Source organism: Pimephales promelas, chromosome 11 (genome assembly GCF_988280905.1).
Source record: "Pimephales promelas chromosome 11, fPimPro1.hap1.1, whole genome shotgun sequence".
NCBI classification, from domain to species: Eukaryota; Metazoa; Chordata; class Actinopteri; order Cypriniformes; family Leuciscidae; genus Pimephales; species Pimephales promelas.
Genome location: NC_142779.1, coordinates 1,283,120 through 1,303,879, shown reverse-complemented (window position 1 = coordinate 1,303,879; position 20,760 = coordinate 1,283,120). Strand labels below are relative to the sequence as shown.

Sequence of the window (20,760 nt, the reverse complement as noted above, 5' to 3'; positions counted from 1 at the left end):
AATTATAACAAATAAAGGCTTGAAATATCTCTTAAAACGTTCTGAATGGCCGGTAACTTAAAAATGAAGTAATTTTCCCACCCTGGCGCTCTGCTTTTGACTGGGGTTCAGATCCGTCCATCACTCCGCGCTCGAACACGACAGCGGGATCGCACCGCCACAGTCGAGTGAACCGTGAAGCGGAGTGATGAAGTGATGATGGACTTCAAGACACTAAATCTCGAGACGTTGACAGATTTATTGATAAAGTAAACCGCAACTTCGTTTGCTGAGGTGAGCTTAGGCTTGTGTCTTTATGAAGCCGGAGAGAACAGAGAGAGTGTGTTTTCGGTTTCTCTCTGCTTCGGGATTTGGAATTTGAAATAGAATATTATTATATAGAATAGAATAATATTATATAGAATATTATATAGGTTTCTCTCTGCTTCAGGAACCGTATTATCATTTCTGATTTTTATCAATGTCGAAAACAGTTCATATTTTTGTGCTAATTAATATGTTTTATTTTTGATGAATATAAAGTAAAGAAAAAGCATTTGAAATAGAATTTTTTTTAAAACATTTTAAGTGTCTTGTGTGTGTGTGAATGTGTGTGTGGGAGTTGATGATGATGGGTTGCCTCTCGCCCTTCTGTCATTTCACAGATTAAAAATAACCCAGCGCCCGCCTTCCTCTTTCGCTTTGTGTTTCTTTCTTTCCATCCGCTTCCATTGTTATCACACTAGTCTCTGCGTTCGCAACGTTCCTCACAGATCGATCCTGCGCTCAGATCCGCTTCACTGAAAGATCTCAATCGCTTCTCCTGTGAGCAATCAATCAGACACTCAAGATTCCTCGTGCTTTACCTTTAATCTCATTACTGTCCTCAGAGAGATGTTTCGCTACATGCAGTAAATATCACTCAGATAGTTTCAGAGATCTCAACAATTGTGCAATTAATATTAGAGATCTCAGTATGAACTTCCATGCTTTCAACATTCATTTGAATAACAGACACAGGGTCCTATCATACACTCGGCGCGAGTGTGTTTTGCTAGTTTCAGCCTGACGCACTTATCATTTTTTCGTCCTGCCCCACATCGTTTAAATAGGTCAAAATAGGTGACAGTAAATAAATACATTTATAATGTTACAAAAGATTCTGTTTCAATTAAAGAAAAATGTCATTCCAATTTCATTCATAATCCTGAAAAATAAAATGTGTCACCGTTTCTGCAAAAACATGAACTGTTTTCAACATCGATCATAATCATAAATGTTCAAGCAGCAAATCATCATATTTGGATCATGTGATCAAAATTCAAAATGCAGCTTTGATCCCAGGAATAAATTAGTTTACTATATATTCACATAAAAACAACTGTTTTCAATTATTACAATATTTCACAATATTTACTATTTTTGATCAAATAAACACAAAAAAGACTTCTTTCACAAGCATGAATGGTAATTTTAGGAGACCGAACTAATACTGACAAGAATCATAACTGAGAGGTCAAGGGAATAATCTCGCGGGTCGGTCCTCCGGCCTCCAGGGGGCGAGAGACATAGAGATAGACAGATGGTGATTAAGTGGAGGTAAAGAAGGGCGATTTTGAGTCGCGTGACCTTAACCGTCCCCCTCGAGGCTCATGGCATCACATCATAGTGTTTTATTCATCCAGCCTGCAGAGAGAGAGAGAGAGAGAGAGAGCAGTAAAATCATCTGAGAGGATGAAATATGTCCTTGTGAAAAAAGACGCCGGCATCATTTTTTATTTATCAGGTTTTTTTTGGCTCCTCAAGAAGGTCAGGCTCGCTCTCACAGCTGACCGTTACTGGGCCTCAGAAGTGTTCTGGGTCAGTGGTTCTTCATGTGTGTGTGTGTGTGTGTGTTACTGGATCGGTGCTGAGACCTCAGAAGTGTTCTGGGTCAGTAGTTCTTCATCCCTGCTGAACAAACCTTCAGCTCTGGGTCTTCAACGGTCACACACACACACACACACACACACACACACACACACACACACCAGTTCGATGGCATCGTGTGTGACTCACTGAGATCACTTCATTAACAGGGAATTGAGAACAACTTTGCCAAAAATAGTCAATGCACACAAATTCTTAGACAAACCAAGCTTTACTTTTTAGCTTTACTTATATATGTGTGTGTGTGTGTGTGTCTCTGTCTCTGAGTGTGTGTGTCTGTGTGTATGTACAGTACGTGTCACTGTAAAAGCTGATGAGTTAGTTCAACTCAAACCGTTCCAGGAAACCGATTGCCTTAAATCATTTAAGTTTATTAACTCAAACAATTTAAGCATAAAAAAATATTTGATTTGTTTCCAAGTAACTAAATAACTTATTGTTACGATAACTTGGGTAAATAACGTTGATAGTACTAATTAGTTACTATAACTCAAATCTATGAAGTACTCTGTAAACCTAAGTTGGCAGAACTCAAATCACTTTTAATAGTATAAACTTAGTTAGCTTTAAAAGCTAATCTGCTGACATAACAAATGCTAACATATTAGAAACAGTATGTTATAAGCACTTACAAGCAGAGAAGAGCGTAATAATATAAAGCGATAATTTGCTCTCAAATCAAGCTGAATGCACCACTTGTCACCATGATGGCAACTATCCGAAAGCCAACATTAACAGAAATTCTTCTAAATTAGCATAACAAAACATTAATCACTACTAAATCTCACACTTAACATTAATTTTACACATTATATTGCACTTAATTTGAGCATTTACACTCTCTTTCGAGTGCCATCGGCAAAGCATGCTGGGAAACAGATATCCCAGCCGTTTCAGTTAAACTTAAGTTCGTCTAAATTAAAATAAATAATTTTAATAAAACTCAAAACAATGAAACAGTTCACTTTACTTAAAATATATCAGTTCTGTGAACTTGAAAGAAAAAGAAAGTACTAAATACTCATAAAGTAATTAGTTGAATTTAAGTTTGTCCTACTCAAACCAAATTAATTATTTTGACCGTTAGGGTTTAGGTACACTGAAAAAAAATGTGGAGTGGGATTTACTTGAAAAAACCTAGGCAACTTTTTCCACTCAGAAAATGCTAGCAAATTTACAAAGATTTGTCAAGTAAAAACCTAAACATATTTATCAGTAGCTTTAATTAGAAATAATAAGTTAAAATGTACTTGGAATATGGAATTAAGTAAACTTTACTTTAGTTAAGTGAAAGTAACAAAGAATATAAGTAACTGGGCTAGTAAAAGGTTGATTAATTTCGATTTAGTTGTAATTTCCTTTGCATTACATTTCACTCAAACAATTTTATTGAATTATACCAGTCATTTATAGTATGTGTTTTACTTAGCCTATCTAAGTTATTTATACTTCATCATGTCAGATGTTAAGCATGACGTGAATGCAAAGACCTCAATACTTGGTAGACAATACACAATGACGGTAACATTTGATGGATCGTTTTTGCGTTTGAATGTGTCATTTTGAGCAGAAAATTTCCTCAAAATGTCACAAAATGGCAAGTTACTAATCCTGACAACAAAAGCAATGATAAAACAGTGTAAATACAGCTGGAAACCAGTAAAAAAATAGCCTCATTAATTATTCAAGGTCCAGTGCATGATCAGAAAAGTTCGAAGAACTAAGCTTGAACTAAGTACTGATATGGAATTTACCTAGTTTTTTTTATTCTTGCCTGAACTAACTTTTTCTTGTAAATTACATTGGTTTTTTTTTCAGTAGTATTTACCTTACCAAAAAATCATTTTTTTTCAGTGTAGATTGAGCTGTATTAACCCTCCTATTATCCTTGGGGTCAATTTGACCCCATTCAATGTTTAAAGTCTGTAAAAACATAATTTTATTTTTTATTTTTTTGCTTCAAATTCCTATTTTAATGGGGACAACTCTGTAAACATAAAATTAACCTGCTAATATTTTTTTTTAAGTCCTGTACAAATTTTGTAACATCGGTGTTCCTTGGGGTCAATTTGACCCCAGGCTCTTTTAGATGTATAATAAAACAGAAGAAATATTAAAATTTCACACACATTTGTTTTGCTTGTTATATTGAGGTCATTATAACATAATTTGAATTTACAATGTTCATTGTATTTTTACATATTCAATATCATTTTCAAAAAACGTCCCTCTGTTTTAGGGCTCTAACCAAACATAAACATATCTGTAGTATTGCGAGAACTACTAGTAGTTCACATGACATGTGACATAATTCTCAAGATAACTAATAATTCTTCCCGGTGTATTTGGGAGGGGAAAACATCATTTTTGTGAGAAATTTGATGTTTCCCGTGCCATGGGGGAGAAGAAAACATAATTTTTGTGAGATTGACCCCAAACATAACTCGTGTTACTATCCTTGATAAAATAAATAGTTTTTCTTTTCAAATGTCATAGATTACATAAATCTATACTTAGAAATATTATAAAACAAATAAAACACCAGATGTATTTATACTTTTCCAATTTTTATGTTGATTTGTGAATTTGTCCATAGTCGTGCAATGTGTATTCTGGATGTATAAGGGGTTAGGTGGGGTGGTGGGTGGATGTCAACTTAAAACGTTACTTAAGTAGTCAACAAAGACATAAATTAACTCAGACAAAATAAACATATTGTGGAGGTTTAAATTACTGGGGTCAAATTGACCCCAGAGGGTAAAAAGTGTTATCAAATTTGAGGGTAACAGGAGGGTTAAATCATGTTTTGACTTGTATTAAATCTTACACAGAAAAAGAGACCCCATGCATGTGTCTGGCGTCGACAGTGTCCGTCTCCTGCACCGCTTCTGTCCAGTCACATGTGTTTCTGAAATGATGTGCAGATGTGAAGTCAGTCATCTATAATTTCCTCAAAGAATTGTGTGCAGTTTTCATACTGTGATCGTTCAACAGTTTCAGCAGAAGCTGGAGAATCAAAGCCAGACGTGCTGTGCAAACACAAGCTAATCTCCGCTCTCGGGGAACGGGTTTGAGTTCTCACACACACACACACACACACATCGGCCGTCGTCATGGCGACGCACTTTCTGTTGTCCTCTGCGTCAGCTGTTTGTCCCGGCCTTCAAAGAGACTGAAGAAACATCAAATGCATAAAAAATTGCTGAAGCATCAGATCGTGTTTGCAAAAACATGTACGCCTGGTTGCACTGTTAATGTGTGTGTGTGATGGGTAGGTTTAGGGGTCGCCGTCGGGTTAGTGTGTGTGTGATGGGTACTGTAGGTTAGTGTAAGGAGACAGAATATACAATTTGGACCGTATAAAAACTATTACATCTATGGAGAGTCCCCACAAAGACGTGTGTGTGTGTTTAGATTTTAATAATATAGCTGGTTTTGTGGCTGTCAGCATAGATAATATTTTAATAGAATTTTGTTTTTGTTTTTATCTTAAAACTATCATGAAACTGTAGTTGCAACCCAGTTTAAATTCTGTAATCAGACATATTTCAAAGTTAAGGCTCTAATTTTGGAGTGGATTGTGAACACAAACATTTTGCACTGTTGAATCATTCACAATAACAAAGAAGAAATATCAGCCAATGGGATCAGAAAACTTAATTTAAAAAACAAGTTTATATTTCTGACCTCTATTGGCAGATATTTGTTCTTGTTTTAAGTGTAAACTTAAATCACGTTTAAGAAAGCAAGACTTAATATCATCATTTTGCTTCTCCAGTAAATGTAAAGAATGTTCAGATATTTGTGTTGGAAAACAAGATAAAAATACTGAGGAAGAACATCATCAAAAAAAAAAAAAAAATTATTTTACATTTTTCAGTATTTTTATCTTGTTTTCCATATTCCATTTTTTGTGTAAATTCTCTTGAATGATTTCTAGATATTATAAGATTAATCACGTGTTTTATTCCTCATTTGTAAGTCGATTTAGACTCTGTGACGAATGCTTTCTGTTCCTCTATTGTCGCTTTGGGTATTTTGTTAAATGCATACATTCAAATGTAAAATGTAAAGATTCAGTGTGAATGCATTTGTAAGTTTATTTAATTTATTTATTTAATAGTGACCATACAGTCAAAACTGATGCGCAGCCCATAGAGTTTGTGCTACTTTTCAACTCCTGTCCCTGGTTGGGCATTTCTATGAACATTATAAACAGATGCAAATAAAAACATTCACATTTTCAACCAGAAAAATAGCAATAGTTAAAATGGTTTATCCTTATAATCCTTTATGTGAGTGTATGTGAAAAGACCATAGCATGCATGTGTTAGCATAGCTAAATTCATGTTTATACTGAATCGTTGCTGTGCTTTACGGTGCTGCAGCTTCGGCCTCATTCATTGCCGACTGAAAAGTCCAAAAGTTGCATTGCATGAGAAATCGAGGGCAAGCGTATCTCCACAAGCATGCACAGATCCATCTGGGCCTTTCCTATGATTCGAGATAACCTAATCCTAATCTCACACACTGTCCAGGACAGAAACATTAATGTTGTTTTTTTAAAGACCTCAGAAGTGAGTTTCAGAAAACTATTCCTACTGTGTCCTTTACCTCTGTGTAAACTTACTAGTCCTGTAAAGTCTAAACATTGTTTATTTGAAGAGTTCAGATGCAAAAGCCTCTAAATGCCATTTGAAATTTTCTTCTAGAATGATCATTTTTTATCAAACTTGTATATTTAAGTTCAGTGATTTCACTTAAATGACAATTAATAGGTAATCTTCATTGCCATTTAAGTGAAATCACTGAACTTAAATATACACGCTTGATAAAAATGATCATTAGAAGAAAATTTCAAATGGCACTTAGAGGCTTTTGCATCTGAACTCTTCATTTATTGTCTTCTCTGAGATCTAACTTGCTATGTGTAATTGTTATTTACTTTCCCTTTTATCTGCGCTTTTCTGTTTTTTATTTATTTTTTATTTACTATTATTATTATTTAATTTATTTATCATTTTTATTATTGTTTTTTTTGCATTAAAGGGATAAAGGGGAGAGAAAAAAAGGAACTAAAATGTCATTGTTAACACTAATGTTCACTGATGCTTTTGACTGATGTTCATGTTCAATAAAGTTTCAGAAAGATATATTTCAGAAGTGTCTCAAACAAAGCTCAGATTATAATATTTAAGTCAGAGAAACTCAATATTTACTTTCACATGTATGCACTTCGCAGACAGGTTAGAAAAGAGAAACAAAAGCAAGTCGTCAAAGAGCCAATGCCAGGTTTATGAACTCAAATGATCTGTTTGTTTTATTGCTTTATACTCTTAAAAGGGATTTCCAAGCTTGTTTTGTGTGCGGAGCAGTTTACTTTATTTGAAGTAAACTGCAGGACGTGATCGAGAATAAATCGAGTTATTAAAACTGCATGAATTGAACTTTGTGCTTCAGTCTAACGGTTAAATATGTAAAAATGCCTTGTTCGGTGAGTATTCACTCAAACACAGTCAGTTATGTCGTAAGTGAACATAAACAGTTGGGAAATAAATGGCATGTGCATCAGTGTGAGATCAGTGCATTAGCTCTTAAAGTGACAGCGTCCTAATAAACCTGAGGCAACAAAAAAACGTAGGATTAATCTATACAGTGCACACTATTCAGTGTTGTTTTACATTTGATAGTTTCTGTTGATAAAGACTCTTGTTCTGCTTTTTAGGCCAGGAATTATATTCCTCGCTGCACTGTAAAAGATTTGTTATCACAACATTTTTTTCTTTTGTCAAATCAACTTAAATAATTTATTTAGTTGATATAACTTATTATTTTGAGTTTCTGATGATTAAATCAATCTCCTTCTTTGTATTAACTCACTTTTTCCAGTTCAATTAATTCAAAATTTTAAGGCAACCAGGTTACTAAACCAACAATATTTTTTACAGTGTATAGATTGTTTTTTTTAATCATGTATTATTATTTATTTATGGTGAGCATTGGCCGATACCGCTTTCAGTGATCGGGCCTAAAAAATCCTGATCAGATCACCCTTCATTTTGATCATTTTAATTGATATTTTTATCATTTTAATTTATTAACTTTTCAACCCCCTATGTCATTGCTTTACAAAAATGACAAAATATTAGAATAGAAAAAATGTTTAAATCCCCCTTTGGTGTAAATCTAGCTTTTAATGTTGTTTATGTGCCTATGTGGTGTTTTTAATGTGAGTGGAGGCGGGGCTCATTTGCATATTCATAGTACCGCGCATACTAAATGAGGAGAGATATTCAAGCTATTTTAAGGCATCAAGATTTTTTTTTTTCAGGGAAAAATCATTTAACTCATTTTGGTGATCAAAGATGAGTTTCAAGGGATACAATTATTAACTACAGCGGGACTTTAAACCTTCACAGGAACTTCGGAGATAAACGGGATTATTAAGTGGAAGATAATTACGTCTCCCGAGCTGTTTAAGAGCAACCTGTGAGCGATCATGGAAGTCTCACACTCCCTGCTAAAGCATCAGGGTGTCGGACGCGCCGGCGTTTAACACAAGGTTATTTCTACACGAGGTTTGCGCAATTAGACGGAGCGTCTGAGGGATTAACGGATGGAGAGAGTGGCGGGAGCGTCAACCCTCCGGCAGTTATTGCTCTTTAACACGAGCGCTTCAGACTGATGCGCTGTGAGAGGGATACAGTAGTGCAACAATTATTAAAGCGGCTGCAATTAAACTGACAATTTGTAATGCAAATGGTCTTAGCTTTTGCCCCCATTCGGCGCTGGATAATCAGACGACTCATGAGCGGCGGAAACCCGCTCTCAGGCCTCTCGTTGCTCCTACAAACTCTCTTCGCTTGCTCATTAGCATTAATTTCTTCATTTCCCCTAAAGAGATATCACTATTATTGAGTGTTATTTTAGTATCTATACATAAAAAGTTCATTTATTTCAGTATTTCAACTATGGACTCATTACATGCAAAGCCGAGATGAGGAGATTTTTTTACGTCTAATATTTATGCTATTTTATTTCAGTTATGAAAATTATTTTAAACAATAAAAACGTCTAGTTCTACACTTCAATAAATAGAGAGTGCATCACTGATTAGTCGTCGACTCGTAAAATTAACATGTTGCTAGCATTTTTAATCACGACGCTAGCATGAATTAGCATGTGGCGAGCATGTTTTAACACATTGCTGACTTGGATTAGCATGTTTTAGCATTTTGTTACTAGCATGAATTATCATGTTTCTAGCACGAAAAATGCTAACGTCGCATCACTGACTCTCTCTCTCTGTGCGTTTTTTGCCTCTCCTGCGTTTAAAATTGTTTGAATGTGTAAATTGGCAAGACAAAACACGTCCAAATTATAAACTTTCACTCTATTATGATTAAATTTTGCAGTTAATCCGCGAATCACATGCGTGCCGAACCGCGGGACCTGATTCGCACGGGTCACGGATCAACTGCGATCCGTTCCACCGCTAGCTAACATGTTAAACTGTTATCAACATTTTAAATTATGCTAGCAACATGCTAACAGCATGCTAAATATAACAAAATGCTAAAACATGCTGGCAACATGCTAATTACGTTAACGTTTTTTCCCTCTTTAACAGTTCCAAAAATAACCAGTGACTAACAACCACATATGCTCGTATTCTAAAAACAAAACAAATGAGTATAAAATAAACCTATTTTTCAGAACATCCTGCTGTACTCAGACTTCCAGGACTCGACCTTTGACCTGAGCCAGCTGCCGACCCATCGCTTTGAGGCCATGGATCATTTCAGCAAGTGTTTCCTGATAGTGAAGCTGAAGAGAGAGCAGGAGAGCGGCGAGCGAGAGGCGAGTCGGGACTGGAGAGCGGTACGCGTGGATCTGGTGGCTCCGCCGCTCGAGCGCTATGCCTACGCCCTGCTGGGCTGGACCGGCTCCACGGTATGAGCACCACTACACATGATTGGACTAAATGAACATCAGTGGCTCCAGTGCATCAAGCGAGAATGCTTGAGCTTTCGTTTACCAAATTTGAGTGCTCTATGTGCTTATATGTGAGTAAAAGCCTAAATGAAATCTGTTCATTAAGTGTCGGATTAAACCACTCAAAATCATTTGAATTATCCTTTTACGAACTTTCAATATGGGGACAGAAATCTCAGATTTCATTCAAATATCTTAATTTGTCTTCATTTTTGGCCGAACACAATCCCTTAAAATGTTAAATAATGCTAGCAACATGCTAATTCATGTTAGCAATGTGTTCAAACATGTTAGCAAAATGCTAATTCATGTTAGAAATGTTCAAACATGCTAGCAACATGCTAATTCATGTTAGCAATGTGTTCAACATGCTAGCAAAATGCTAATTCGTGTTAGAAATGTTCAAACATGCTAGCAAAATGCTAATTCATGTTAGCAATGTGTGCAAACGTGTTAGCAAAATGCTAATTCGTGTTAGAAATGTTCAAACATGCTAGCAACATGCTAATTCATGTTAGCAATGTGTTCAACGTGCTAGCAAAATGCTAATTCGTGTTAGAAATTTTCAAACATGCTAGCAAAATGCTAATTCATGTTAGCAATGTGTTTAAAATGCTAGAAACATGTTAAATAATGTTAGCAAAACATGCTAATTCATAGCAATGTATTAAAACATGCTATATGTGCTAAAACTTTTTTCTTTTTTCTTTAATATCACTAGAGGTAAAGAGAAACATAAGTAGCTTTTATATTCTAATATATTTACACAAATGCAAAAACAACATGCATTTAACAACATAAGATTTAACATATTTGCATATTTACGTAAATTGAAGATTTCTGCACTCAAAAAAACATGCTTAAATTATAATTAACAATTTGCATCTATTTGGATTTTATTCAAATAATCCTATTTTCAAAAAGCATTTATTTGACCTGCGTCATTAATGCACGCATCACTTGTTAGGTAACACTTTACAACAAGGTTCATTAGTTAACTACTTTAGTTAACACAAACTAATAATGAACAATAATTCTATAGCCTTATTAATCTTAGTCAATATTAATTATAATATTTACTAATACGAAGGTTGTGTTTGTTAGCATTAGCTAATGCACTGTAAACTAACATGAACAATGACAACTGTATTTGTTAAGTTAACACATTAACTAATGTTTGGGAATGAACCTTATTGAAAAGTGTGTTAAAATACATGAAAATTTTATATGCAATTCAATACATAAATCTTACATTTAAACCAAATATAGTATCTATTGTGTCCCTAAACGTCCCACAAGCGCAGAGGAGAGACTTTGGGGCGTCCAGAGACGGATGCAGTTTGACTCGAGCTGTTTATAGACGAACCCTGACCTTGAGCTTCAGGTCCATGTGGACGCTCGACCCATCATCTGTAATTACAGTCTCCCGCTCGCCGCTCCTGGGGTTTGCTATCCCATGATGCATCGGTAACCCACGGCGTGTGTAGCATCAGTGCAGCGTCACTGTGATGAAGATGGAGAACGAGAGGACGTTAGTTTCTGAGGCAGATCATTATCCCAACCCAGGGTTTGAAATCAACTTTTGTTTACTCATTATCAATTATATATGCAAATATGTTAAATCATATGTTATTAAATGCATATTGCTACAATTTGGCTTCTAAATTTAAAGTTACCGGCCATTCAGCACGTCTATGAGCCAAAAATAAGAAAAAAGATAAGAATTTAACCGTATTAAATACGTCATAGCTTGGTAAAACCAAAATTTTATAATATATACAATGTGTATATATATATCGTTAAACTTAAATAACAGGTCTACACTGTAAAAAAAAAATGTGTTCAATTTACAGTAAAATACCGGCAGCTGTGGTTGGCAGAAATTTACCGTATCGCAAGAATTAACGGTAATAAGATTTTACAGACTTAACTTCAAATTTACGGAAATAAACCGTATTTAATTATCTGACATACTGTTAAATTATCGACCAATTGAAGTGTTAATTTAAGTTAAATACGTCATAGCTTGGTAAAAACCAAAATTTTATAATATATACAATGTGTATATATATATATATATATATATCGTTAAACCTAAATAACAGGTCTAGATCTACATCTCTTTACCACATTACAACAACAAAAGCACTTGAACGCACCAGTTCACAAGTGGAAAATATCATATTGACACATGAACGCATCATTAGGCTCTCTATTGGCGGCTGTTCGTTTCAAACTCTGATTGTGCATCTCATTAGAAGAACAGAAAACTTTAAAACTCATTTATCCATTCCCTCTGTGTCCGGATGGTTCATGGCGTCCAATAGTGGAGTTTATTTCAAGCCCAAAAAGACCTTGAGGATCTTTAGATTGTGATAAAACTAGCTACTGTATGTTTGAAGAGCTTAATAGAGAAGTCTGGCCATGATAAGAGTCTCTAAAGACATTCATGATGCGTAATACCATAAACAACTAAATCAATATACTGTAGTGTGTTTTAAATCTCATTTAACTGTGTGCTTTATTCACTCCAGGGAAGAAATAAACTCTGTGATATTGCTTAGCTGCAGTTTATTCCTTAGATTATTCTGTTTGTGATATGAAAATATTATCTGTGTATTTGATCAGAGGATATTATAATGCACAATAGGATTTACACAAATAGCACATTATTACTGGATCAACATTCATGTGCTCTATTTAATCTCGTTGCGCTTTACAAAAATCATTTGAGATTTTAAAGAGATTTTTCTATTTTTCTCACTATGTTTTTTTTTTATATATTATGATTAAAGACTTAACCCGAAAGAGTCTATATTGTGCAAAGAAAAGCGATTACTTCAAACATAGCCATATCTATATACACACCCACCAACACACACACACACATACAAACACACTTTTATACACGTACAATAAATTTTGATTACAAAAAGTATGTTTTGAATTTTTAAAAACCACAGCTTCATCGCAATGTTACGAAACTTGGTGACTTTTATGACATTATGTATGTGAACACATAAAAAAATTGAGGTCATGATCTGAGCATGCTAAGTGATCTTAAAAAAATAGTCACACTTGTGGTCTTTGGTCAAAAATGACCCCCATAAGAAATGAATGGGAAATTGAAAAAAAATGAAAAAAATTGGTAATTTTTGTTTTTTGTCAATTTTTTTAATAATAAATCGTTTTTGAGATTGTTTCAACTATATATTCAAATCCACCACCAACAACGAAAAAAAAAATGTGTTCATAAACATCTGGGGAATTCACATGCTTCTCCATAGAGAGCTGTACATGCCATCTAGTGGTTACACCATGATTCTACGCTTTTCTCTATACTGTAACCAGATGGTGCTAATTTTCTTCAAAAAAAAAAAAAAAAAGACTCTATATTAAACTAAAATACTGCATTAACATTTAAAAAAAAAATTATATATATATATATATATAGAAAAATATATTTTTCCATGGCAAAAATAGACCATAAATATTGCATAAATATTAATAAGTTCAATTAAATTGTCTCAAAATACTAAATTAAAAAGAATAAATATTATAGAATAAAAATAAATTGCATTGGTTTTACTGGGATGGAGAAAGTTTCATTTTTAGGTGTCCGGTCACTTTTGACCGGGAAGATAACAAGTGTGACTCCGAAACGAAGAGCACCTGAGGGTTAATGTATTTCGCATGTTTAGTAAGTAAACCTGTTGAATCAGCTTTGAGTCTGGGTCTTTATCTGTTTCTCTTCTTCTCCAGCTGTTTGAACGAGACCTGAGACGATTCGCCAGACTGGAGCGAGGAAAACTGCTGGACAATCACGCGCTGTACGACAAAGCGACGGTACGACACACACACACACACACACACATGTATTTAAATTGAATTGGCAAAACATACAGAAATTTGAATTGGAATGTAAATAGATCTATTTATGTGTTGATCTGTAAGGCCAGTGAACTTGCAATGGAATTGAATAAAAGTGTGTGTGTGTGTGAGAGAGAGAGAGAGAGTGTGTGAGGTGTTTGTTTCACATGATTGCATCCATTAGACACATCAGAAAATCTTCAGGCATGTTGCCGTGACAACTGCATAGCAACACCCTGGCAACCATTGGAGTGCATTGTGCTTTCTGCATGGGAAACGTATCATATTTTATTATTATATCTTTTATATATTTTGTTAAAAGGCTGAAAGTCTGGTTATTTCTTGAACTCCATTAGGTGCGTGTTACACTTTTCACCTTTCAGTTAAAATATAAATATGACGAGCAGACCGTTTATCTTGACATATATGAATATTTAGAGCCAATTATTGCAAATCCCAAATGTGCTCAAAGGTCATAACGCAAGTTTGACCTTATTATCAGAAATGCACAAATGTGGCATGATGGGGTTTTAATTGAATGTGTCGTTTATCTGATATGAATCAGTCCTGATTGTCTTCCAAATGTTGAACATTAGAGTCGCATGTTAAATAGTTGCTGATAATTTCATCAGGTCTGGCTTTTAGCGTGGGATTATTTGTGCGTTTTTGAGTGCTTTTGTTATTGTGTTCTGGTAAAATTACTTCTCAGCACAGCGATTTCATCCATTAGCACATTTACACACACATCATGCACTTTAATGGGAAACACAATTTCAGACTGGCCAAAAAAAAAATTATTTTCAACAGAGGTGCAAATTAACTGTCGGGCTTAAAAATATATTGCTTTTTCACGACAATAACTAATCAAACGTGAGCCGGCAGGCGTCGGGCTCTGGCTTAGTTATGGCACTCGCCTCATATTAGCATGAATTGATTTTACTACAATTTTTCCATAACGCAGCAATCCGTCAAAGTCGGCTCACGACGTTCTGACAGACAATCAGACCGGACTCTCCCGAGGATTTCCCAGCGTTAATGTAATGTGTCCTGTCTCTGGTCGCGCCGGAGAGACGCTCCGATCAATCAAGCTCCGGCTCGGATGCGGCCAGAGTGATAAATGCCGGAGTGTGTCGCGGTTGTCGTCTCTCTCTCAAATTATTACTGTCCTTCTGTCTTTTCTGCTTGACGCTCGACATATTCTTGTTTGCATTTCAGATCAAATTGTACATTAGAAAAATACACGTTTCCTCTGAACCAAACACAAATACGGGAAAGAAAATACAGCGTCACTTACTATAAATGACTGAATGTCAAAGCAGGTGAAACTCGAAAATCATGAATATGGTGCAAAAGTTCAGTAATTCAACTTAAAAGGTGAAACTAATACATTATATAGACTCATTACATGCAAAGTGAGATATTTCAAGCCTTTATTTGTTATTATAATTTTGATGATTATTGCTTACAGATATGAAAACCTTTTCACAATATTCATAATCATCAAAATTATAACAAATAAAGGCTTGAAATATCTCACTTTGCATGTAATGAGTCTATATAATATATTAGTTTTAAGTTGAATTACTGAACTTTGGCACGATATTATAATTTTTTTGAGTTTCACCTGTATATGAATGTATATTTATTGTTAAAAAAAGAAGCACAAACACACTTTAAGTTTGGTAGGACTGTCGCTTAATGTGAATGTCCGTCCGTCTCTTATGTCCGCAACTTTTCTTCATCTGGTGTTTTAGTGTTTTTTTGGTGGATGTGTAAAGACAGGTCCCACAATATATACAAATACATAAATGCTGCTTTTTAAATCTTTTTATTCATCAAAGAAGCCTAAAAAAACTATAAATATAATGTATCCCAGTTTCCCAAAATATGAACTGTTTTCAACATTGATAATAATCATGAATGTTTCTTGAGCATCAGATCCTCATATTAGAGTGATTTCTGAAGGATCATGTGACACTGACTGGAGATATATTCATATTCACAAAGAAAACAGTTTTACATTGGTTTTTGCTGGTTTTACTGTATTTTTGATTAAATAAGGAAAGCCAAAACCTTTGAATAGTAGTATAAGATTTGTACTTTTTAATGAATTAAAATAGCATCTTTTTGTCAGTGGCTGGATATGCTTATTTGGTTGTATTTTATTCAGGATGAGAGATGGAGAAACACACAATAAGACTGATATCTTTTACAATCAGCATGAAATCCAAAAGGACCGTTTAATGTTCTTAATGCATGTTTCTGGTTTTATTTTGAGTGATTCGTCATGATAGTGTCTGTGATGGTTCGTTAAAGTGAAGATCTGACGTTCATCCTGATATTTTATAGCCATTTTCATAATCCAATCGATTCCTAATGGATAAAACCAAATCCTACCCTATCCTTTTTCTGTAATTCTGTTCATTAGTGAACATATTTAACTAACATGAACATTACTGTGTTTATTATAACATTATATATATATATATATATATATATATATATATATATATAACATTTCAGCTGTTCATTGTTTGTTCATGTTACTTTTAACAAACACAACCTTTGATTTTAATAACGTATTAGTACATATTGAAAGTAATATTGACTAAGCTCTTAGTTCTTAGCTCATGTTAACTATGAACCTTATTTACCAGTCTTGGAAATGCATCAGATTATTGAAGTTAAATGTTTTTCAAATTGGTTAAACAGTTTTGTTATTTCTGTTTTGCTTGACGAGTGTGTTTGTGCAGTCAATTCGATTGCAATGACATTCATATAGTCTTCCGTTTGACTTAAGCACATTTGTATGCACCGCTGTAAACGACACACGGCTCCAGCGAAAGGTTGTAATGTGATGGACAGCGTGAAACATGCGCTTCCTCGTCTCTGAACCCAGTGTCTGCCCTTTTGATTCATTTGCATGATCTTGTCAAAATCCCACTTCACAAGAGACGGGACAGACCCGTCTTGCCACTCTCGCTGTCGATATCTGACACGTCTGCGACACAAACCACAGTTTGAGGAGTGGAGGCCAGAGAGCATGTGGGTGTTTGGAGAATCTGCTGGGTTTAGGCTTTTTGTGGAGTATCATCATTTTTATACAGAGACCCAAACTGAGCAAAAATACTGTATGCAAATGAATGCAACTGCTGATATCATTAGTTAGATAAAGTTCAACTTCAAAAGAAAAGGCAAAAAAGAAAAACAATTTACGAACGTATACATACATAGAAACAAAAATTAAACTGCGACGTTAACAATAGCAAAAAAGCTTATGCTTATTGCGCCGATTCTTTTTACGTTTTATTTATTTAACACACAACGCAAAGTCATCTTCCGTACACAAATAATGACTAAAATGTAATTCTGATCGCTCGTGATGTTAGCCAATGCATGCACTTTCTTAAAACCACAGTTTCTTATAATCGGTATGACAATTTTTTTAATACTTTTAACAAATTTCCTAAACTCTTAACGCACCCACACACCTTCACTCTTAGAAGAAATGGTTCCATCCCCCGCTTCATACATGGAACTCCAAAATGGTTCTATATAGAACCATTTTTTTTTGGTAAAAGGTTCTATTGGCCATGTATGGATTCTATATAGAACCCAGAGGAACCCTTTTTTTAAGAGTGTATAGAACCTTTTAGGGGTTCCAAATACGTAGCGCTGATTCTATATAGAACCTTTGCTTTTAAGAGTGTACAACACACAATTGGCAAAACAACTAATTTCATGCTCAAATTCACACTTTGTAAACTAAACTCCAACACTAATTTTCAAAAACCAATAATACGCAATAGACTACGTCTAGACACTATACACTATCAGAGACATTTAGTCAATCACAGTACAATGTCATAAAAACACTAACATGAGGAATTACAGAAACCGCATTATTTTATATTCAGTGTGTCAGGTCTGCCCGTATACAGTAGACGGTATATTGTATTGTTTATAGATTGTTTGGCACTGCAGTTTCTTCTGAAGCCTCTCTGCAGTTTTCTTTGGGTGCTATAGAAATTCAATACAAAAAAAAATGAATGACCCTTCTCAGAGTACACTCTAAAAAATGCTGGGTTGTTTTAACCCAATTTTGGGTCAAACATGGACAAACCCGAAATGTTGGGTTAAAAATGTAATGTAAAAATTTAACCCAACGGCTGGGTTAGTCCATATTTGACCCAAAGTTGGGTTAAAACAACCCAGCATTTTTTAGAGTGTAGCAAAAAAAGCAGACAGTGTTTCATTTTTAAATTAGAAATTCATTTTAGACTTTTAATGATTAGTGCTTTATTTTTAAAGTTTGTGGGTAAGAATCGTGTAAAAAAAAAAAAATCCCTTATTTTGGGGATGGATTCCGGGAAATCTCCCTTATTTTCAATGTTCAATGTTGACAGCTATGCACTGGAGATGATTCTCTCATATACACAGATGCTTTTTACTTTTTGCAAATGATACATTATTATAAGGAAAAATATTAAAACACGAAGGAAATCATTGTTGTCTCCATGACGATGGGAAAAAATACGCATAAAGCTTACACATTTACCCAGATTATGATATGCATGTTTAACCGAAGCTAATTTGGGTGTGTTTGTCCCATCCCCAATGTCCCTTCTCTTTCTTTTACGGCCCTGACGAGAACGTCGATCTCCTCGGCTGTGAACCGATGCTGAAGCGCGGCGGTAAATGCGCCGTTATAATAGTATTGCGCCACGGAACAAGCGCACCTCCTTCATCACGCTCTTAAAGGGAATGTGATACGACGCTCTGATTGGTTTGTTTCCGTTACGCCCAAACCACACCTATGAATGATGAAGCTACTTCAGACCAACCCCTTTGAAACTTGCGTCATTTATCCCGCCGGTTAAAGTTAAATAGCAACAGCGCCGAGATCCGCCCACAAAGTTACTTACGCTTTGCGCGTGATACTTGCGTTTGAGATCGCTAAAATTGGGTCCACAGTGTTAAAGCATTGGAAACTTTGGCATTAAAAATCCATAAGCATTTTAAATTTGTGTTAATTGTATGCATTTTGTGTTAAAGCAACAAGAAATGTGTTAATAGGAAAGCTTACAGAGACGGATGTAGTGCTAACTGTGTTAAAAGTCTTGAAAAATCTGTCATAGCAATCGTAAAAACTGTAATAACCCGACTATAGCGCTTATTATAAGGCGAAGATGATTATAATTTATTATGAACTCAATATACGAAATGGTGGCCCGTGCACAGACAACAGCCATCCATGCAAGGCTAACAAGGTTAATTTGGAGACTAAGGTGGACTAATTATATCAGTAACCATGGCAACTAATAAGTGGCGGGAAACTAGACACAAGGAAACACATGTGACACTGAACATGACTGTGATACCGACAGTGTGTGTGTGTGTGTGTGGTCACGGAAATGTGTTTAAAAATACAAAAGAGACTCTCACTCAAATGCGTGTGCACACACACACACTCACACACACACAGAGAGAGAGAGAGAGAGAGAGAGAGAGAGAGAGAGAGAGAACTTAATTAGCATTATTTTATGTTTATTTCTGTTCAATCATAATTGCTGTTCCCTTATGAAGTTTTTATTACTTATTGAATAAAAAATTAATAAAAAATATCAATTTATTGTCTGTAAAGTGTTTTGAATTATCACTAATAATCCCTTATTTTCTTCAATTATTTGAATGATTAAATACTGAGTAACAAAAATGTTTGCATTGTGTTCCCTTCCTAACCAAATGCTATAATTTGATTGTAATCATAATGCAAAACCTGATACTTATCTAAAAATTTTTGTTAAAAAAATTAATTAGTTGTCTTTTAGAATATCTAAATGTATATCTAAATAAAAAAAAAAAACGAATACGATTGAGAAATCATGTCTAAAACAACAACAGGAATCAAAAAGCCTTCCTATTTATTTATATAGGTTTATTTTTTTATAAAGCTGGCACTCTATTTTGATGTGAATTGTTGCATTTATTGAAAAAATAAAAAATAAATAAAAATTAAAAATGTATATATTAATTCTAACGGAAAAAATATCCCTTAAAAATTATATAATTAATGCAAAGTATCATAAAAATGTCTGAAAATTCTAAATAATAATCAGAAAATATTATAGAACAAATATATATTTGAATGGTTATCCTGGGAAAAAGCAAAGTTAAATTTTAAGGCTTCATTCGTTTTTGACCGGGAGGAAGCTAAGTGTAACCCATTTACAAAGAAGCCCAGAGGGTTAACTAAACTTTCCTTTAGAAAATAGAATAGCATAGAATTGCAAAGTGAGCGCCTTGCTAAAAGGAACACCAGACATCAGTTCTAGGTTTGTTTTTCTCCGGTAAACACGCTGTGCTTGATCATTCATGTGCACGTAACTGATTTCAGACTCTTTCTGAAGGCCGTGTCACGCACATATGCTTTATCCGTCAACCTCTCGGTCAGACACACTCATCAATTTGTCGTCGTGTCTGAAGGTCAGCGGCTCGATCCGACGGAGACGTCCTGTAATGGAGTGTGTGAGACTCCTCCAACCCCAAAGCCCCATTAAAACCCTAATCGAGCTAATGAAGATCAATGAAGTATCTCTGCCGCAAAGATCGAGTCGCTCTCTTGTGTTCTTCATTTCTTCTTCTTACGCTTAATTAAGTGAAAGAACATTTGGGTACCACCGCTGAGATAATGACACTTTTATCCCCAGTGAAGAGCTCTAGTTTACTTTTGGTTTGCATTTGGATTCTGACTCCTCTCTCTCTCTCTCTCTGTGTATCTGTGTCTCTCTCTCTCTCACTCTGTGGCCCTCCACCACTTTTCCGAAGGATAAATGTGCGCCGTCTTGTTCCTGATGAATGAGGCGGCGTGAGCGTGGGTTTGGCGTAGTCGGCAGGGCTTGCTCATCATCCAGCGCCTTGAGTTGACAAGGTTACTCTGAGTTCTTTTGATCGCCCAACTTAGTTCAGTGATCTCCTCTATGGGTG

The 20,760-nt window shown here is 35.0% G+C and overlaps 1 protein-coding gene and 1 long non-coding RNA gene across 2 annotated transcripts in view; one reads left to right on the top strand and one right to left on the bottom strand.

Annotated features, from left to right (window-relative positions):
- dntt (deoxynucleotidyltransferase, terminal) overlaps window positions 1-20,760 on the top strand; it is a 131,452-nt gene that overhangs the window by 64,525 nt on the left and 46,167 nt on the right. The window contains exons 10-11 of the mRNA XM_089116714.1: window positions 9,625-9,861; window positions 13,666-13,749. Of these exons, the coding sequence (XP_088972840.1) occupies window positions 9,625-9,861; window positions 13,666-13,749 (321 nt within the window). The remainder of the gene's footprint in view (window positions 1-9,624; window positions 9,862-13,665; window positions 13,750-20,760) is intronic.
- On the bottom strand, window positions 1,145-9,743 carry LOC148977105 (uncharacterized). The gene is made up of 3 exons (XR_016145459.1): window positions 9,614-9,743; window positions 4,736-4,816; window positions 1,145-1,665 (listed from the first exon to the last, which is right to left on the bottom strand). It is a non-coding gene; the product is annotated as an uncharacterized LOC148977105 (long non-coding RNA).